Below are 22,997 nucleotides of genomic sequence, written 5' to 3' on the forward strand. Positions count from 1 at the left end.
TTACATTTCCACCGGAAGGGAGTTAACTGAAACAGCTGATTTTTGTTTACATTTGGGGTTAGTTGACAACAGATAACAGGCTACACGCAAAAAACATCATCTTCTTGTTGACATTAAATTATATTTATGGTAAAAATTATTGAAAAAACCTTTTTCTGTCCAAAAACTCTACCACAACAAATGTCATAATTAATGTACCCTCTTTTATTCGCAAAGTTACGGCTCTGGCTGTGAACGAAAGTATTCTGTAAACAATTTTATATTTTTAATTAGACTATCACTGTTAACTAAAAGTATTCTATTTTAGTCTATTTTGAAACCTGTTGAAGAACTTAACTGAAATTAAGCTCTGTTAAGTTTCAGAAACATCCAGCATTCGCTAAGCAGTAAAGTTACCGAAAGCAGCTGCTTTGTTTTGTTTACGGTTGAGATTACCTGACAATAAATTGCAATCATAGCTGTCTATATTTTTGTGTAACTCCACATCTACAGCTACTATATATGTACAGAAGAATTTATTAAAAAAACCGTTATAAAAAAGTCAAGTGAAAACCATGGATTTCCTTGATTTTTTGGTAATATTTTGGAAAAAATGTTTTAGTGGCAACAACAAAAACAGGATAAATTAAGACATGGAAATTATGGATATCAAAATGGCAGGTGTGGGATAAAGTCAGGAGGCAAGTTTCATGACTTTGGTTTATTTATTAGCATTCATTATTTTCAAATAATGGGGGTATTTTCTTCGGTTTGTTACGCGAACTAAAGTATGTATATTTTAATGCTAAAAAGAAAGAAAGTTATTTTTTGTACGAAAATTGTACCATACAGTTAGCCGTCAATCTATCGTTGGAAGATTTAGAATCTATCGAAGATATTAATTCCAGATGGTTCACAGATTTTTCTTCAGCTCTGAAGTTTTTAGTCCTTAGGATGCTAAACTGTGTTTAATAATTTTTTTATTTTGCAAGATATTCGCAATTTTAAATTTGAAATTTGAAAGAAATGTCTTTTTTAAGAATTTTAATATTGAAAACTATTAGTCCTATAAGATGAAGTCACTTAAACAAAAAATGAAGACAAATGTTAAATTCTTTTGGTATTAAAAAATAATTTGAAAGAAAAAACTATTTGTTGGTAATTAGTTCGAACGCTAATTTTTTATAGCTCGGAAATAATGCTAGGGAAATCAGAGATCTTCTAAAACAACAATGTGTTCTTAAAATTTGAAATAGAGATGTTTTTTAGCATTTGCGTTGTGCTTGAACAGCCCAATTTTCTCGAATACATACATTTGAGCTAGTAGAGTTTTGTTCTCTTAGGATAAGAGGATATATTCTCTATAATAAAATTTCTATGAAGTGGAGAAAAATCCTGCTGAAGTAACTTTAAATAATTTTTTTTATGCCTTTCAATTTTTGAAAAACACTTGTAAAATAATTAAAAGGTTTGGAAATGGGTTTATAAAATAACAAAAATTGAAAACAATTGTACGAAAAGGATTTAAATTTTAGTTGTTTTTCTAATTAATTTGGCTACTCTATCCCGCATAGGTTTAGGTTGAAAGTTGGTTTGAATATATAATATTTAATTTGGAATACGCATTTTTAACAGCGATATTATAAAAGATTTTAAACTTTTGATTTGAGATAGACTAAGATTTAAGTAGAATAAGAAATTTCAGTCGATTCTCATACCCATTTTAAAACTTAGTCTCCAATATTCTGTTTTTCTTTCTAAATATATAATAATTCTTTCCGAGATATGATGAAAAGCGGATTTAGTTCAATACATACGTCGAATATTTAAACGAAAAATTGTTGCACTTACATACGACATTGTGACCTGATTGTTGTTGTTCGTGACCATGCCATTGCGCTTGCCCAGCAATGACTGATTCATACGATTCGTACCGTAGTACATTTCCCAAATGCTCGGCTTCTTTCGGTGCCATTCCAAAATCGAGTCCTTATCACCGGACTCCCCTGATTCAGCACCGCTACCGTTGCCGGCAGCACTACTGCCAGCATTCGGATTGCCTTTGCTACCAACTTCGGCATCTGCCGCAGGCATTGCCAATGCTTTCGCATCTAATTTACTTAATATCGGTTGTTGGAACGAGAGATTACGCTGCAATTGTGTTGTGGGCACATGTAATGTGATTATATTTTGATCGCGTTCCCGTTGTCTTTGATCCAAGCGTTCACGATCTCGACGCGGTAGCGACGGACGACGTTGCTGTAGTGACACTTGCGACGGTACACGTTGCAGATTTTCAGACACTGCATAACATTCCGCAATGGGAAACACGTCGGTTAGGGATTTGCGTTTCATTTTAAAATTCGGATCACTCGCGCAACGTATCGAAGCGATCTGTTCACGTATACTCGCTGGCACACCATCGCCGATTGCTTCGTAGTTGCCAATATAGCCGTAATCCGATTCGTTCGTACCGAGACTATGCGTTGAACGACGACGTTCGAATGCCTTCTTCATTTTTACGATATTATGATTCCTTACAAGACCACTGCACAGTTGGCGTATTTCTAATTCGCTGTGCTGATTCATGCGATCCAAATAGTTTTCCAGTTCGCTTTTTAGCATTTTAATCATGCCTTCCAGTTCGCATGGTAGTTGTTCGGTATGTACACCACGACTCAAGTGCAATTCGTGGCTATGCGAACCGGCGCTGCCACTCGCCTGCGATAGCAAACGTATTTTGTCGCGTACATCTTCGAGCAGCTCACGTGTGCTCTGGAAATGCAGCTGGTCTTCGTAGCGTTTCATATAATGGTCTGCAACCGTACTGGACTTTTCCGAAACTGTGCCCATGCCAGCAACGATATCACTTTCAACGCGATATGCATCGTCGGGACAGGAATTGATATATTTTGCACACTTATAATTATTCTCCTCCTCTTGCTCTTCGGTGAGAAATGTGGGATTGTCGATGCCACTATCGCGCATCGGCCCGCTTTTATGCAACTTGCCGCCAGCATTGCGCTCGTTGACTAGCAAAAATGAGTCGAGGTCTATATCTAGTAGCGAATCATCCACCATCTCATCGGGCCATGAACGACGCGGTTGATTGGTGGGATCGTAACCTTCCATAATGGTGGGCAAATAATGTTGCGGATGTTGAGGTACACGGATAGCCAGTTTGTCGCCAGTCTCCGCCAGCGGCATTTGCTGATATACGTGTTGGTGTTGATGAAGATGATGATGTGACTTTACAAAAGCGGCTATACGTTCGTGAGAACTCAGACTTGGAAAATTTTTCAAATGGCGATCGAGATTCTCGATGCTAGTCTCCAATATACGCAGATTATCGTTGAAATGTTGTGATGGTGTATATTCCTCGGAGGTTTGCCGTTGTAGTAAAAATTGCAAACTAGCCGGTATTTTGCTCACGCCAAACGTTGTCTCTTCTACACTCTTCGAATTCCTGCCAATGCTGTTGGTATGACGCGCTGCAGCCTCATCCTCTGCATCGCCATCACAATCGTCCTCGCCATCCACCTCACTACAACCAGCAATACCACTTTCGCCGTTTCGACTTGTCGGCGCTGCACTACCATTGCGACGCCCGAAACCGCGTTTTATCGCACCTCCTTTACTGCTCATGTCCCTCACGTGACTATTGGCCAACGCTGTTGTCCCTAGCGCTGCTTTTGTGCTTTTGTTGTTATCACCACCAGCCGTTGCTTTGTCTGAGCACTCCAAACGTGAACTTTTGCTGCACTTACCACTACCACCAGCGTCACAACCACTATTGCTCACATTTAGGATATCTATAACCGGTTCGCAATAGATATGCTCGTCCAGCGAATATGTGGAGCAAACGTTCGAGCTATAGTAACCGGACGAGCCGCTTTTGTCTGTCGAATAGTGCGACTGATGTGAATTGGTGCGTCCACGGCGCTCACTGTCACCGCTCTGTGCCAATTTGGAGTCGGTTGTTTTCGACGTTGTAGCTTTGCTGTTGTTTGCCCGTGGCGGCGCTTCGTCGTGTTCGGCGCTAATGCTAGACGTGGTCGTTGTTGTGATTGTCGAACTGTTAGACTGTTTCTTGACGCGCACCGCTGCACCCGGTGTTAAGGTGGTTGCTATTGGCACTGTTGCTGTTGCGGCTGCTGCCGTCTTCGTGGCCGTTGTTACTCTGAAAGGCACACTACTATCGACGTTGTTGGCGACTAGTAAACTGGCGTAACCATCATTGCTATTCGCATAGTTTAGCCTGTTTTTAGTAATATTGCTATTGCTCTTGTTGTTGCTGCTGGTGTTTATGTTTATGTTATTACTGTTGCTGTTATTTATCGCCTTTGTGATGGCTGTGCTTGTAACAGCATTACTCTTATTATTACTGGTGTTGTGGCTATTGCTGTTGGTGTTGTATTGTGTATGTTGTGTATGTTTGTTGCTAATGGCATTGGTGGTCATCATCATTGTTTTACCGCTGCTGCTGCTGCTGCTGACATTGCTGTTGCTGCAATTATTGCTGCTTTCGTTGTTGTTGGTATTATTACTGTTGCCGCTCTGCTGGTGGTTATGGCCATTTTGCAGTAATTTGTCCGCGCGTCCACTACTGTTGACTGCCAATGGCATTGAATTTGCACTGCCAACACTGCAAATAGACAAACAAACACACAAACGAATAAATAAATAACAAAGAAAAAAAAACTGAGTGAAAATGTTGAAAAGGGAAATTTATTTTTATTAAAGCTAGTGTGTGTGTGCAAGCGTTGCCATACATGTGCATATGTACATACGTTTTTTTAGATACGAGTATGCACAAATACATACGCTTGTATACAAATACGATTGGTTTTTATTTGGCTGTAAATAAATATATGTGCTTGGGCTTGTTCGTTCATACATCTTTAAGTTGCATGTGGCAATAGTTGTGTGGCAACGTGAAAAGTGGGCCAAACCACATGTGTCTTCGGCTGTCAAATGGACATTCTGGCGGCGATGCGGTTTGGCTTGCTGGCAATGAAACTTGCGTTTTTCACTAAACCGAAATAGAAAGTGACTGCATTTGGAATACATTTTTCGTCTCGATTTAAAATGACTCCGATTGATAGCCTAAAAAAAGATGTTTCTGAGAGAGTTCTTTTAAAAATATGGGTCAACAATTAAAGTTCAAGGATTTTATAAATTAAAAGGAAAAATGTTAAAACTAGTAAGAAAATGGTCTGAAATTTTGCCTTAATCGACGTGCATTCTTTGTTTTTTGTTGTACAACTTTACAGTGACATATATCGGCTAAAAATAACGTTAAGTTCAAAAGCTCGTAAATGATTTTCACTTTGCTTGTTGACGTTGTTGGTGTTTTCTTCTACTTATATAAAAAATGCATGGCGAAAATGCACAAAACTGCCCAAATAATATATATGTATATCATATATAAGTGGCGCTTATATAGTACCATTTATTGGGTAATTTCCCGAGTTTCTCTTTCTATTTAAGGTTTGCACGTTGATGATTTTCCAGAAATATAATACTCAGCGGTCGCCCCCTATTAAAAAAAAAGTTCCTATCACCTGGAGTCTTATTTCCGTGGTTTCGAATCTAGACACTACCGAATGGTAGTCACGCACCAACCCACTCGTCTACGGCGGACCGAAAGGAAAAAAATTGTCAAAAACGTCAACGCGAATTTTCAGCCATTTAAAATTTGCTCTTTATTGTAACAAAATTTAATGGACTATAAAACAATTTAAGTGACGGCCGCATTGAAAAGCATAGTGGCCTTCGGTCATTTAAAACTTACGTTCGTTGTGGACAGTCAGGTGGCGAGCAAGTCCTTTAGACCGGCAGAAACTAACTCGATATGCCTTCAAGAATGTCGAAAAGCCTTTCTTCAAGAATGTCGAAAATAATTCCAGCATATGGTGGTGCTCAGGAGAATGAGGAAGCAGACGAGTGTGTGAGAAAATCGTCTGAGAGAGAGAGAGAAGTTAGTGTAATCAGTCCAGAGGACAAGCTTCTGTGGTAAGATACCTGTTAAGGAGAAAGCTAGAGCAATCAATAACGTCTCATGGAAGTCGGCGTTATGTTAGCGGAACATCCCGGATTTGTGTTTCGCCAAAGACTGTCACCCCAGCCTTCCCCAGCATTTATATTGGATATTTATACTGCTACAACAACAACAACCGCAGCCACTAATCACAGATAAATTAATCAGGATACCTATTGCATTACTGTATTACTCCAAAATGAGCAGCTAGAGAATCTGTGATTGCCCTAAAGTTGGCTCTGGTGTCGTTAAGACAAGTTTTCAAGTTTCTTTTTTCATATTTCTACCTTTGCTTATTTTAAGCTTTTGGAAGGCGCAGATTGCACTCATCCAAAGATCGGGATGGGTTATGGACATGTAGGGATAAGTCTGCGAAAAGTCTGTGGCCACCGAGAGAATTCTTGATAAAAAACTAATTTAACCTATATGGCTTGCTTGAAATATGTTTCAGTGGTGTTGTATGGAGGGTAAGAAACTTTAAAATAGAAGTGTACATTTGTGTTCACAAAAATAGCAGCGCGACATATTGCCAAGTTTTGACTATTTATGTATTTTTTCTTAAATGTTTTTAAGTTTTTTATAAGCAATAACAAAAAAACATACCAAATAACTGAAAGTTCCAACTTTGTACAAAGACTATTAAAAAATGTTATAAATTCTCAACAAGATTTCAAATTTTTTAGTGAGAATTTGTAGAAATTTTTTTTATCAAGAAAATTCACAAAACCTGAGCGAAAAGAAATCTCTAAAATCAGCGCATAATTTGAACCAACTCAAAATTGCACTTTAATGTCCTAAAATTCATGAGCTACAAAACAGACTACTCGAAGATTTTCTAAAAAACTGAGGAATTTTGATGAAAATTTGTTGAATTGATTCATATTTTTTGTACCTACAAAGTTTGAAATTTTATCTTATATGTTTTTGTTGTAGCATGAGCTATATTTAAACAAAAGGATGAGCAAAAATTAAATATGGGGCCAAAACTTTCCAATATGTCTCGCAGCTGCTACTGTGAACAAAGGTACGCACTTTTCCATATCTGCTTAGCTTCTTTAAGTTTTCGGCTCTGAATGTATGTACAAGTTGGTGCAAAATTAATCGCCCAATTTTATTGTTAACTAACTTTGAAATCTTTATTTTGACTTTTACGTACTCCATTACTTGTATGTTTGTATACTGCAGCTGGCTATGTAGTTCACAAGTTTCAAATACGATTGACGTTATTTGCAAAAGCTATAAATATTCCGATATGGTGATTCATTTTGTCAGAGATATTCTACAAAAATATGTACATACAAATTCATATTTCATATAAAATGTTCTGACCTGAAGTACCGCAAATTTGATACTCTTACGGTTACCCTCGTGCTATTTTCAATATAATATTTGCTTTTACATTATTTTATGCATCAATTGCTCAAGATTAAGGATTTCAAAATTTCATGTCACGATGCTTACCATTGAAATTACTTTGAATAACAATCATTTCCGTTCATCATTTCGAATTTTCAATTTGGTTAATCAGTTGAACAAACATTGAATGCTTTTTGTGCCACGTTATTTTAGAGTTTTTTTGTGAAAGTTTTTGGAATTATGGAAATATCTAAGAGCAGTTTTTGAAATCAGACCTTGTATTGTAAACAATAGTCTATGCATGCATGCGAAAAAGGCTTAAATATTCTGCTAACCTCTAAGCGGTTAGCGAAACAAAGTTTCACTTTCGCTTTGTTGAACTTCACTGGCGATCATCCATGCGATCGCGTGGCTTCTATTGCAAATTTGAGCACAAAGAATAAAAACACCAAACACCAAATTGCACGAATATCGATGATCGACAAATACACTAACGAGTAAAAAATATCACCACTGAGCCTGCGCAATACTCGAATTGTACGCGAACGAATGAGCGATTTGTAAAGTTTGAAAAATGTTCAACTAATGCTTAATTCCACACACACCCATATATATTCACATACATGGAAAACAGTGAGTAATATAAAAAAACAGAAACAGAAAAATAATCAGAAGTAAACTGCACTCGATTTCAAAATTCGTACTAAACTCGTTCTAAACCAAACAGGATTGTGGCTTAAATAACGGTTTTTGATATGGAAACTTAAGTAACAGCAAGCCAAGTTAGCACAGCTATGTACGAGTAGGTAAGTAAGTCAAGAGGCAAATGCCACAATTAGTGTTCGACTATTGACTGGTCTATGTGCTAAGTGGCCAGCGTTAGGCCGATTGCTTGCTTAGCACACGAACTTGCGTGCATATCTACATAATTGTACAACGTATGCGCTTCTGTATGTATGTATGTATGAATGAATGCTAGAAGTGTGCGCTCGCAACAGCGCGTGCAGCAGTTTGCCGCGACGCTCGTCTATTTGGGTACGGCGGCTGCCATCAGCAATGAAAGTGGTTTGACATGACTTCTTATGGCTTTGGCATTTTGTCATGCCACATCCGTGAGGCAGTTACTTCACTCTACACACTTCTATGTACTTGTATAAATATATATGTACTTGTATAAATATATCTATACTCGTATGCAGAAGAAGAATTGTTATACGCGCCCCTTGTTGCTAATGAAATGTGGTGTTCTGTTCAACTTTTGCTTTTTTTTGGATTCTACTTAGCCACGCCTCATGGCTGTCATTGAGTTACTTGTGGCGTGCACTTATATATGTATGTGATTGTGATGCAAGAGTATTACGAGTACAATTGCAAGAATTACACAGCGGCATTGATGGAGACAATAAAAACCAATCATAGAGTAGTGCAAATGTTGCAACTAATAATTTTTTCATGGCAAATACCTACTTTTGGTAGTCAAATAAATTACGTACAAATATACATAGCGTGCGTGCATTCGAGCACATCCGCAGCGACCGTCAATAAGCATACGAATAGTCGCAGATACTTTACTGGTATTCATAGGCTTTTTCCACACCCCGTTGTGCAGTGGCATATACGCTAATTAGCATGTGAATATCGGTGGCAAGGCTGAACGAAGTCAGCTTAATTTTAGTACAAGAAGGTATACCAAGCCACCTATGGCCAGCTACCAAATCTTTAATGTTTATGTTTTAAATTTCATTAAATTTAATGATAAAGATATCGACAACCTGGGAGTACTGCATCATCGGAAGTTCCGGTAGTTTTTGGTATATTATTTTTGAGCAAGAATATGTAAATGATAATAAATCTAAAATAAAATAAAATTAATAAAAATAAGAAATTAAATGAAACAAAATTTTAGTAAATTTAAAGAAATTATAAATACAAATATATAAATGAAATGCGCAATAAAATTATTAATGAAAAAAAAAATTGTGTTAGATGAAACAAAATGTATGATATAAAAAATACAAAAACCAAAAATAATAAAATAAACTGAAATACATTAAAATAAAATCAAATCTACAAAGAAAATACAAAATTAAATGAAATAAAATAGCTGATTTTAGATGCACTAAAAAACCGAACAATATTAAATAAAACTAAAAAAAAAAATAAAAACACTGAAACCAAGAATTAAAAATTACATAAAATAAAATATAATAATAACTACAATGAAAAAAATTTTGTAAATTAAAAAAAAGTATCAATGAAAAAGTGTGCATTTCCTTTTCACTAAATTTAAAAAAAAATGCACTAAAAAATACAAAAACCGCAAAAAATATATTAAAACAAAGCATAATAAAATAAAAAAGTAAATTGAATAAAACCTATTAAAATGCAAAACAAGATGCATTAAAAACACAAAAACCAGAAAAAAGATAAAGACTAGAATAATACGAAATTTAATAAATTAAAAAAATGATCAATAAAAAAGTAGATAAAACAAAATGCATTAAAAAATACAAAAATAAAAATAATATAATAAAATAAAGTGAAATAAAATTAAATCAAAAAAGAAAATTAAACAAAATGTATTAAAATAAAAAGGTAAAGAAATTAATTAAACATAAATAATGCAATATAATATTTAAAAATTAAAAACATATCAAATGTAATCAAATGCACTAAAAACCCAAAAACAAAAATAATAAAATAAAATAAATTGAAAATAAATAAAAAAGTAAGTTAAGCAAAATTCCTTAAAATTTATCTAAATAAAAAAATATAAATTAAAAAATGAAGATAAAATACACTAAAAACTAAAAGAAATCAAATAAAGAAAAAGTCATTAAAAAGCTCAAATGAAAAAAAAACAAAAATTAAAAAAGACACAACATTTGATGAAATAAACAAAGATAAATAAAAAAGTTAACATAAAATATCCTAAAAAATATATTTAGTGAGTCTAAATATGCTTAAAAAAAATAATGAAACGAAACTAACCAAAGTAAAGTAAATTATAATAAAATAAAATAAATTAAAATGAAAGATCAAAATAAAGAGAAAATTAAATGAACTAAAATTTACTAAAATGAAAAAAGTAAATAAAAAATAAAATATACTAAGAAATAGAAATAAATTTTTTAAAACAAATACATTTAAAAAACCAACGAAAATAATGAAACAAAACAAAGTAAAGTAAATTAAATTATAATAAAAAAAGTGAAATTGAAGAGAACAAAATATAGAGAAAATTAACTGAAAAAAAAACACTAAAATAAAGAAAGGTAAATAAAAAATGAACATAAAATATACAAAAAATTAAAAATAAAAATATCATAAATTTTGCATATTTTTCCTTCCTCTTCACGTTACTTCGTTTGTTCCCAAAAATGTAAGTAAAGCACAGAGTGCTACTTATCCATATTTCTGTGGGTCTAATCCAAGACACATACTATAAGTTCACAGCCCCCATTTCATATTTTCGATTTCTTAAGAAAGGTTTGCTCAGTGTAAACATTGGCTTTGTTAAATGCACAGCAGTTCCTTTTACTGTACTACAAAAATATTACCTCGCAGAAATCAACCATACAATTTAATCAAAAAATTACAAGACTCGCTGCACTGTTGTGCGTTGCAGGTAACTTCTTCATTGTGCGTAAACTTGTGCGCCACGCACTTTTTGTCAGAAGCTGACAGCAAATGTCCGGCCCACTACGACATTAAGTCGGTTTCAATTGCTTGTTTTGTGTTGCTCATCGAAGCGTTAAAGGAGGTGTGTTGCCTGTAGTACGTCAACTAAACTACATAGCAGAGTTGAGTCTATCGTCACCGCAACTTAAGACAGTAATTTGTTAACTGATCCAACTGCAAGGTTACTATTTATTATGCAATTACTTTTTCAACGCTTGCCAACTACTGGTTGGAGTATTCACTTGACCGAAAGAAACTGAATATATTTCATGATTTATTAAGATTTAAATAAAAATGGTTTGTGAAGTATACCAATTTGTGGTGAGTCGTTTTTATATTTATATTTAAGTATGCAAAAAATATCTCTTTAAAAATAAAGCATGCTATTAAATATTTACTACGGTGGCCCGCGTAGTCGAATGGGTTGGTGCGTGAGTATTTCTGCCATGAAATAGCTCCTCAAGCTTCTTCTGCTTAGAAGTTAACTACAACATTTTTTTTCCAAAATATTCTTATTTCTCTTTAGTTAGGATTTTCTGATTTTGATCAATGCCTTTTGAATTTTTTGAAATGTTCGGATTTTTTCTTAAAAATGTCAACCTTAACTTTTTCGACCAAGATTTTTTTTGCTTTGACTTCAAATTTGTTTTCCCTTGAACTCGTATCATATCTATTCTATCAATGTTTACATTAAATTCCAAGCCCTTACGCTCATCTGTTTCGACGCTATAGAAAATTACCTGTGAGCAAATCTGGGCAAGGGGGATATAAAATTTGCTTAGAACACTATATATTTGATTGAATAGTTAATTAAATTTTTGCTGAAAACTATTTCATATGTATACTCATTCATCATTTGCGTTATAAATTGTGGAAATAATTTTATATCTAAAACGTTTTGTTGAATTCGGAAAAACATTTTCCGTCTACTCTGCTGCAATTTTTTTTAATTACTTTGCTAAATATGTCACAAATGTGTTATTATTTCATCACATTTAATGCAGACATATAGAAATGACTACCGTTATCATTACAGTTTATTAAACAAAAATAAAAAGAAAGCTTCTGATAAGCTTTTGAACATGCGAGTCGATTGGATCAAAAGGGAAGCCCTCGTGAGATTCTATTACAGAACTCTGATAATCTCATTTCTATTAAAAATTAACTTATACGCTTAATATAAAGATCTCTATGACCAAAATTTGGAAATTTTGATCTACTGTAAAAAGAAAAAATAGCGCCGTGCTGCACTTCAACTTTGTCTGCACAAATAGTGTAAACTACGTTAAATAACTATAGCTCAGGGATTTACTGAAAAGTTTTGACAGTTTGTTCGTTTCTAATTTAATTTTAATAATTTTTGTATAAAAATATAGTAAATTCAAATTTCAAACATTTCAATCAGAATTTCAGAAAAATCTCGAGTATGCAGTTATATATGGACCCATTGAATTTTCATATAATAAATGCAAGTTTCGTGTAGCACAAACATTCCCTTGATTTTTTAAAGTTGCTTTTTCCTGACTCGGGGTGTTTTCTTCTATATAAAAACAAACAAAAAATTCTGAGCATTTGTCATCTGAAAAAAAAAACTCAAAACTCAATTCGATTCGGTATACACTTTATTAGAATAAAATTTAATGAGCTATAAAACTGGTTACTTCAAATTTCTCTAAAAACTCCGATTAAAACGACTGAAACTTTGTTGATTTTTTTTGAATTGAAACAAAATTTCATGGAAAATTATCTATATTTTTATTCAAATTAAATGAGAAGCAAATAAATTGTCAAAACTTATTAATAAGCGTTACAGTTATGGGATGCAGTAGAATTATTATACATTTTCAGGATTATACGAATATGTTCCCTTTCTTCTTCTTCCTCCTCTTAATTGGCGCGAAACCCCTAAGGCGATTTAGGCCGAGTTTAACAAAGTGCGCCAGTCGTTTCTTTCTCGTGCTAATCGGTCCAAGTCCTTCTTCACCTGATCTTTCCAACGCAGAAGAGGCCATTTTCTTACTCTGCTATCATTAGCTGGTACCGCACCGAATACTTTCGGAGGTTTGTTTCCAATCGGACGACATGATCCAGTCACCGAAGCCGTTGGATTTTTATTAGCTGTATAACATCTATGTCATCGTAAAGCTCATACAGATCATTGTTCCATCGTCTGCGATACTCGTCATGGCTAACGTGCAAAAGTTCATTGTACGTATAATCTTTCTCTCAAACATTCCAAGGGACGGAGTGTTGCCATTGTTCAAGCTTCTGCGTCCTACGCTGGACGGGAATGATGAGAGGCTTATAAAGTGTTAGTTTTGTGCGTCGAGAGAGGACTTTACTACTCAATTGCCTACTTAGTTCAATTAGCTTTTCTACTCTAATTAAAATATCTAATTTTGTCCATTTACTTATGCGAGTTAATTACGGTGGCCTTGTGTATATATATATATATTAGGGCGGGTCGATTTAAAAATCGCTCATTGCTCTGTGAAAATCGTATTCTGGGGATCAAAATAAGAAACTTTGCCGAAGGAACCATACCTCTAAAACGAATTCTGATGTCCCCCAATTTAAAAATATCACCATTTTTGGCCTTTACATGAAAAATCCAGGTAAATGGTTATGTTTTTTCTTTATTTTTATTTATTTATAATAATATTTATTATTTATTTTTTCTCTTAAGAAATTTATTTAGTCAGAACATATGTAAATGAAAAAATTAATTTAAGTGAGTTATAGAAAAGAAACTAAGAAGTTCGACCTAAATTGGGTATGTTTCCTTCGGCAAAGTTTCTTATTTTGATCCCTAGAATATGATTTTCACAGAGCTATGGGCGATTTTTTTGTCTCCCCACAAATCGACCCGGCCTTATATATATATATATCTCCAATTATATATATGTAATTGGTGCGTACACTCTTTTTTGGTGTTTGATCGAGATCGTTCGTATTTGTAGCGTGCGTCTTGATGTTATTTCATAAATGGAGGGACCCTACAGTTTCAAGCCGATTCCGAACGGCAGATATTTTTTATGAGGAGCTTTTTCATGGCAGAAATACACTCGGATATATATATTTATGTAATTATTTTGAAATCAATAAATAATTGTTCTTACTGACTACATACCACAAAACCATATCCTTTTCCCTTTTCGTGTGCAATGAATTCAAAAACGCTTGTAATCGTCTAAGAATTTGAAAGTTCTTCAATAAAATAATATTGTAAATCAAAAAACATAAAAAGTAAATCGCACAAAAAACATAGAAACAAACGAAGGAAATACTAATTAACAGGGAAAAATATTAGTTACACAACTTTGTACGAGAAAATTGGCAGTTGGCCTTCGCAAAAAGTGGGTCAGCAGTAAAGTCTAGTGGAGTAAGTCAGTTAGACAGTCGGTTAGTTAGTTACTGGCAGTGGCTAAGTCAAGCGCAATGCTAGTTCTTACGTTAGACAATGAATTAAAAACAAATTTGTTAGCCACCAACTTGTACAGTGGCCATTAAGCAGAGTGGGTGGATATGTGCCATATACAAAAACACAGGCGTACATAACATTAATTGGTAGCTGTGTGTAACATTGGTAAATTTTAATTAAACGAAAATTCTACGCAAATATGTATGCACAAAATATATGTTTACTATAACTCAAGCAGCAAGTGGGCAATCAAAGTATGCGAGCCAATCGGTTGATGGCGCTTCTACTATGAATTATTAAATGAAAACTAACCAAGGCGTAACCTTCTGTGCACAAATTTTTACTACTCGCATTTGTTTAGTTAGCCGCTTAGAAGTACTAACTAGCAATTGGCTTTGTTTTTGAGTGTGAGTGTGTATGTGTGTATGTGTTTGTTTTCAAATTTGACGGACACTTGAGGTTAAATTGCAGTAATTGCCATAACTTCTATTTCGTTTTAGTTTCTTGTTTTCAAAAACACACGCTTTTCTTATTATAAAGAATAATTGTTTGTTAAATTGATTGTACTGGTACAAATTTGTGGCGCACTTAAATATTTATATTATTGCGTTATTTGTTGTTTTTGAAAAGGTCAGCGTTTAGTCACTCAAATACGGGCACACTTGTAGTATACTCGTATGTGTGTATGTATGTAAGCACAAGTTAAATATTCATCTGACGGACAGACGTGCAGTGAATTTAACCTGTTGAGAACAAATTTATTTCATGTTAAAATATTTTACATATCCATACATACACATACACAAACATTTGTAGCGGCGTATGTGTAGCGCATGTTTGCATATCAGCTGCATTTATATTCAACAGGTGTTTATGATGAACTTTTGCGTTTCATGTGCTTCAATTCTACTTACGGAAAATATGATTAAGAATTCAATGGTTATTGAATGGCTTTGGTATTAATTGTTTTCCTATGAGTTAAAAAATTAAATATTTTAAAGGCCCAAGGCTTGAGAAACAAGTAGGTTTGCTTAGTACGACCTCCTCTTTACACTTTTTTAACATTTCCATGTCGATTAAAACTTTTCTTTTTTATTGTTGCCATACCATAGCTGATTATTATTTATTCCTTGGAACAATTCAAAGTAATATATACATTCTATAATCAATTACAAATTTGGTTAAAATTTTGGTTCAGTTCAAAAATGGTGTACAACTTTAAAGATGTGCTGGGCTTAGTTAGAGCATAGGGCGGAAATTTACATTATAGAGCGGAGTTTGCTATCTCCGCTATCGGATGCCTCCCCATGTGGTGGATAGGTAAACACTCGGCAGATATGTCGGGTACTGCGGAAATAAAATACGCAGGGTGAATTAAACAATTCGAAAACAACGTTTTAGCGTCTGCTAACAGTTGGCGACTAACAATGGCGTCTGACTTGAATCCAGCGGCTGAATTTTCATTGGGCATTTCTTTCGGATCGAGCGGTAGCCTTGGCAGGAGGATACTAATGCATATTACATAGCCTCTGCGGCCTACTTTCTACTCTCACCTTCAAGTGGCAAACCCTGTTAATCTCAAGCACAAGTAAAAAAAAAATAAATAATTGGCGCGTACACTTCTGTTAGGTGTTTGGCCGAGCTCCTCCTCCTATTTGTGGTGTGCGTCTTGATGTTGTTCCACAAATGGAGGGACCTACAGTTTCAAGCCGACTCCGAACGGCAGATATTTTTATGAGGAGCTTTTTCATGGCAGAAATACACTCGGAGGTTTGCCATTGCCTGCCGAGGGGCGACCGCTATTAGAAAAATGTTTTTATTAATTTTGCCTTCACCGAGATTCGAACCAACGACCTTTCTGTGAATTCCGAATGGTAATCACGCACCAACCCATTCGGCTACGGCGGCCGCACAAGTACCTTCGAAAAATCGGGTAACCAACCCTGGTGTAGTGAATGTAGTTGGAAACAAACTAGAGCGGGGAACTTTTCCAGCAATTGTCCACCAAGTTAGATGCGGCTGAAAGTGGGTGAAGGACGTGTAGCAGCAAGTATACCACTGTCGTTACACGGGGTTGGTACTCTAACCAGAAAAATCAGAAAAACAAAATCACTCAAGTAATGGAAAATTGTCTCGGATATAAAATCGGCCCTAGCTGATACTTACTTAATAATACATCCTTGGCAGGTCTTTAGGTTAAATTTTCGTACCAATCTGTATTGTCGTCTTCAACTTGTCCAACAAACAAACGAATCTAGAGTTGGGGTCGATCAATAAAAGGCAGATAGAACGGATATTGTAAGATCGTTATACACGTGTGAGGCATGTTTGGCATCAGCTCTCTCTACATACATACATTCAATATTACAGAAATATTTGGCATCTTGAAAGAAGGCTGTTTTGGTGTTGTTGTGACCTTACAAAATACTTCAAATACATTATTGAAGAATACTGCGAAAGCGACAGTCCTTGGCCGGATCTAAATTCTGGTCGTTTCGGAAACGCAGAACTGATAACCAAAATAGGGCACGTGTGCTTCGAAAATTGGTAGAAGCACATGGAAAGAGTATTGATTTTCATGAGCAATATTTTGAAAAACAACAAAGCCATTTGACATTAAAACTATTCATTTTTGACGAGAAATCCTGCAACCGCACTCTTCATTGGCCTAACGAAGAATAGGTTTAGGTTTTGCTGGTTTTGCATTGTTTTCAGCGGTTAGCTGTAAACTTTAATGCTTTGAGAATATTAGATAGAAATAGACTAAATTATTTTCAGCAACAGGGTTATGCTTTTGGAAGCGAGTTTGGTTGAGTGGCTCATTTAGCTTGCTGAATTGCTATTTTTGAGCTGAACATACTACTGTGGGCGAAAAGTAGGGTGAATTTATTTGTCAAACTTCGCGGGATTAAAATTTCGCTCTAGTTATTTTTTCATGAGTTGGCAGCACTGTTAATAACATCTGGGCCAACTTTCATGTGAATGTCATTATCAGTAATATATTTACGCTTGTGTTTACCAAACGACCAAGAGTGCATTTTTTCGATTTTTACAATGTCTGATTTGATTGAGCAGAGAAGTGCCATCAAATTTTGTTTGCGGATTGAAATTTCGGCTGCGGAAACGTTTAGCATGTTGCAGAAAGCATTTGGTGATTCGACCATGTCGCAGAAAAATGTTTATAAGTGGTACAAAGACTTCAAAGAGGGTCGAGAACGTGTTGATGACTTGGAGCGCTCCGGACGACCATCGACGTCAACAGATGACCAAAACGTTAATAAAGTGAAGAAGTTAGTGCTCAAAAATCGTCGGTTGACTCTTAAAGACCTTGCTGATATGATCGGAATATCAGAAGGATCTGTGAAAACCATTTTGAAAGAGCATTTGGGCCTACGAAAAGTCAAATCTCATTTGGTACCGAAAACTCTCAATTTCTTGGAAAAAAGTCGTCGCGTTGATGCGTGTGAAACAATGCTTTCAGACTATCAGGACAAGCTCAAACGCATAACTACGGGAGATGAGACTTGGATTTATGCTTACGACCCTGAAACAACCGACCAATCAAGCGAGTATCGTGCTAAAGGCGAGGCCAGACCGAAAAGAGCACATCCAAGTCGTTCAAAAATAAAGATCATGATGGCAGTTTTTTTCCATTTTCGTGGTGTGGTGCACTATGAATTCCTTCCACCTGGCCAACTGTTAATAAGGAATATTATTTGAGCTTTACACTGCACTCGTTCTTCCTGACCATTTTGCCAAAAATTCCACGCATATCGTTCCGCAACCACCGTATTCGCCTGCTTTGGCTTCGTGTGACTTCTGGATATTCCCAAAACTAAAGAGACCACTCCGGGGAACGCGTTTCGAGTCGATTGAGGAGATAAAAGCTGAATCGAAGAAGGTGCTGATGGCTATACCGGAAATGGACTATTTGGCATGTTTCGGGGATTAGAAAAATCGTTGGCATAAGTATATTTCATCGAGAGGGGACTATTTTGAAGGGGATGAGATTGATTTACAAGAATAAATAAAGATTTTTAATTTTACAACCAAATTCACGCTCAACTGTTTTGAGTTTATAAACAAAATGGATAGCGCTGTTGTACTAAGAAATGTTAAATGTACACAAACTGTCCGTTAACATTTCAAAAACATAGCCATAACAGGCAGTCGGGGAAATGAAAATGTATTAAAATTTTAATAAGAAGTGAAAAAGTTCATTTTGCCGATATTTGTTTTCTTTTGCTGTGGCAAAATAATTTGTAAATAGGTATAATACACATTTACGTATATACTTATAGTAAAAAAGTAATTACATAAGGTTAACATACTTAAAAACGCATTGTGATGCTTCTACAGATGAGAAAATTCCACTTGCTCGTCTCGAGCGCATAGCAAATTACATTTGACCCGGTAATTCAAGCGAATAAAAGTAAGCAAGGAGAGGGTCACTTGCGATTAATAAGCTGGTGTTCGAGGCTGTGAACAATTTTAGGCTATAAAACTTAAATAATATTATTACCACTAATTACATTATTACATTACTCGTTCTACTAATAATGTTATGATGCCGACGGATGAAGCAGCAAGCAATTTATGCTGATTATGGTTGCTGGAAATGATTTATTTATGGGCATTTAATGTGCATATGCTTATAAGTATGTACATTAGGATGGCAAACAAAAATTTTTTTTTAATTAATTTTGATTTTTATTTTATTTAATATTTGTCCGTATCGGCGGCATTTTAAGGATTACCATTAAATTTGCATAAGGAAAATCAACTTTTGCATATTTTTGCTATAAAATGTTTACAGATCGATATTATTTAACCTCCGCAGCTAATTACCCTTCGCAAACGTCTAAAAAATTACACCTTATGTTTTATTAAAAAAAAATTCAATTTTTTATAGTAACCCTGAAAACCACTAAAAATTCAAAAAACTTTAAAAATGGAAATAGAACATATTTATCTCGTGTTTTTTATTTCTTATACATTTTTTGAATATTTTTGAATAGAAGCTAAAAGTTGTATATCAAATTGTTACAAAATTTACGTAAAAATGTATTTTCCCCATGGAGAAATTCAATGGTAGCAAATATTAAATACAAAATAATACAAATGTGGGTGATTAATTTTCTTGGCCATAGAACGAATTTAAGAGGTGCATAGAAAAATACTTGATTTTTGGCCATCCTAATATACATTTATGGGTACATATGCATACATACATATGTAAATTACAAAAATTAAAAAAAAAATTACTGCGTAAATGCTGTATTTGGTCACAGCTGCTGACAAATTCGCCGCTTTGGTCATTAGCTGTCAGCTATGACGAAGTAGCCCCCGATGCAATGCCAAAACTTGCAGAGTAAATTGTGTGTTGACCATAAACTGATAAAATAAGGAAGTTGAAGGTTCATGACGACTGTATAAGTATGATAATTATGCGCACACATATATGTACGTACAACTATGTGCTGGCAGCGCTTTAGTAGACGCAAATTTAATGCAAATTTGCACGCATGCGCATTAAAGAAACACTGACCAGCGCAATCAGGCCGTCCACTCGAGCCGTAGTAGAAGATGGCTAAAATAAAGTGTATATGCCATATGAAAAGTACACTCAAGTACACTCATACAGGCATATGTGTATAAAAATATTCAGCGAAAAACTAAAACAAAAAATAAAAAATTTTGTTAGCACGTATGTAATGATAAAAAAATGGTAAACAAAATTATTCAGCAACGACCTTGCATTCCATCGTGGGGACGATGAATGTCATATCAAATGGAATATTTTACGCTGTATTAACCAAAAAGAATGGCAATAAGAGATATGAGAAGCCGCAACGTTTCAACAACAAGCCAAAATGATGAGTTGCAAATTGCAGGTGGCAAGATGAGTGAGCGCGTGCTTGTAATTGCTGCAGTTGCTACTTTGCAAAAATGTATATATATGTATATATGTACGTGTGTATGTACTATATAATATTCGTAGCAAGCTGAAGGTAAAACTGTGAAGGGGTGCATAGTTCTATGTGGGGTCAATGGCGACTGCAAAAATTTCGAAAACATATTTGTTTGTGGTTGACTTGTACAAGAGAAGATATTTCCATATAAATTCTCATTTGCTCTTAAGGTTAGTTTGCAATTTACTTCTTGAATTCAATTATTTCACAAATCATGAAGTGAATTGATTTCTTTATGTACTTTATGGCATTCAAAATTTACTTTTTCAAAACAGCAAAAAAAAAAAATTAATTAATCTAGTCGGAAATTCGTCGTTATTTTTGCGTTGAAAGAACGTGCGTGGTATATGGATTATTAGTTCGAAAGTTTAAAGGCAGAAAGTCGACAATGAGACAAGAAGTTCTGCTTAAATGCGCCAAATAGAACTTGAAGGATAGTGGGACAGATTGTTTACTAAAATAATTGTATGGTAATGACATATGTATGTATGTATGTAGAATGAAAAGAAAGAAAAAGTGAAGTAAACATTTTTTTCCAGAAGAAAAAATCTAGAAAATGTATATTAGAATTTTTAGAAATTTCTCATATAATACTTGCATCAAAGAGAATCCAGCACTAGTACAAAAATAAAACTTACAAGTTTGTATTTTGTGTTTGCAATTTGGTGGTTTAAATAATAAAATTTCAACCAAAATTTCAACCGAAATTTCAAAAAAAAAGAAATATTTTAAATTTCAAGGAAGACTACTTTGACATTCAAACTGCCACAAAGCAAGAAGAAAGAACATATCGGCTGCTCAAATGCTGGCATACATCTGCATATAAGTAAACATACACTCATGGAAAATAAAATAGGTGTACTAGCCATTTTCTTCCATATAAAAAAATTGTCGAACGTATTTAGCTTGGGAGAAAATGCGTGACACTGTCAGCAACAAAATTGGCAAAAATCAACGATATTCTGTAGCCACTTGCAACTTGCTTTTTATTATACTGAATTCAATGGAATTTAAAACTGTGACAAACAATACGACAAACTACATAACTTCTAAAAACTTCTCAATAAAAGTTTAAAATTATGGTGAAAATTTGCAAAATTTTCATAATTTTTGCACAAAGGTAAAAAAAAAATATTTATATTGTTTTTGTTATATAATAAAAGGAGTTGAAGTAAATAATAAAAAGTAAAATAGCCAAAGATGATCAAAACGCCTAATGCACTCTTTTTAGGATTGAAGTGCTCTTGTTTTAGTTAAGAAGGCTGGCCAAGCTTCAGTGCCATTTGGCAGTATTTTTTTAACCGAAACTTAATCCACCGCTGCTTCAATTAGTTTACGATTTCATTTTGAGTGTAATTACAGTTATATTTGAAGTATGAAGAAAATATGAAAAAAAATTACTGAGTAGGAATTTTAAACCGTAAAACATGTTCAAAAAATATTTTTTTATATTAATTCTGCTTATTGAAAAATTATCAATCGCATACGCCAAATGAGCACGAACAAGAGCCGTATAAAGCAGTTTTTAAGTATGTGGCTCAGACAATTCGGATGTATTGCGACGAATAAAGTCCAAAACTGAATACGATTTAGTAAGAGTGATGGTAATACGACCTCTGACTGAAAATTTAGCGTCGAATATAACTCCAAGATCCTTGAACTCTACGAAATGAACAAAATGTATTGTAATTCATGGTGAGCATTGGTGTAGGAGGGTTTTATAAACGTTCTGACGGCTCGAAAACGTTAAATGTAATATTTTTTTAATATTTAGGAACAGACGGCACCTTACACACCACCGATGGGGATTGTTCAAATCATATTGAAGCTTAAGAGCATCCGATGAGTCCTTAAGGGTTGAAAAAATTTTTAAATCTTTGGCATAGAGTAAGAAATAGATTTGCTAATTCCAATGATAAAAACGACAAAAAGTAGTGACCCTAAGATGTTTCCTTGAGGAACACCTGAACTGTCAATAAAGCGAAAAGAAAATAATATTCTGCAGGAACTAAAACCTTTTTAGGTTAGGTCTCTCAACTTGAGGGACAACATCAACACGCACACCACAAATAGGAGGAGGAGTACATCCAAACAACTACAGGAGTGTACGCCTAATTATTTATGTTATTTCTTTTAATAAAAACCTTTTTTCTTTGTAAGACTTATAAGAAATGAATCTCATTTTTTTCCATTGTTAAAAACGATTTTAATAAATTCGCTCCTTTATTTCGTACAGTACTTCGATGGGCTTAAGCGTGGACGTCCAAAAAGCGCAACAACACCGGAAATCATTGAGCAAATGTATGTTATTGTTTTTGAAGATCCAAGTTTAACTAAGCGTGAAACTGCTGATACTAAAGGCATATTTTATATGAAGAATTATGCATGTTAAAGCTGTTCGTAAATTTAGTGCCGCATTTGTTAGCAGTTCAGCTAGTGCTGCTGCGGAATAGTATTTTGCAACGCTTCCGGAAAATCATTTCAAAGATGGTATAAAATTGGTATAAAATGAAAATTAGGATATTTGTATTTTTGCTTTCATACTTTT

General features: G+C 34.5%; 1 protein-coding gene across 1 annotated transcript in view; it reads right to left on the minus strand.

Moving 5' to 3' along the window:
- The window catches only part of LOC128868855 (uncharacterized), a 218,410-nt gene that overhangs the window by 56,390 nt on the left and 139,023 nt on the right, over positions 1-22,997 (minus strand). Inside the window, exon 5 of the mRNA XM_054111401.1 lies at positions 1,831-4,624. Within this exon, the coding sequence (XP_053967376.1) occupies positions 1,831-4,624 (2,794 nt within the window). The remainder of the gene's footprint in view (positions 1-1,830; positions 4,625-22,997) is intronic.

Source organism: Anastrepha ludens, chromosome 6 (assembly GCF_028408465.1).
Source record: "Anastrepha ludens isolate Willacy chromosome 6, idAnaLude1.1, whole genome shotgun sequence".
NCBI lineage: Eukaryota > Metazoa > Arthropoda > Insecta > Diptera > Tephritidae > Anastrepha > Anastrepha ludens.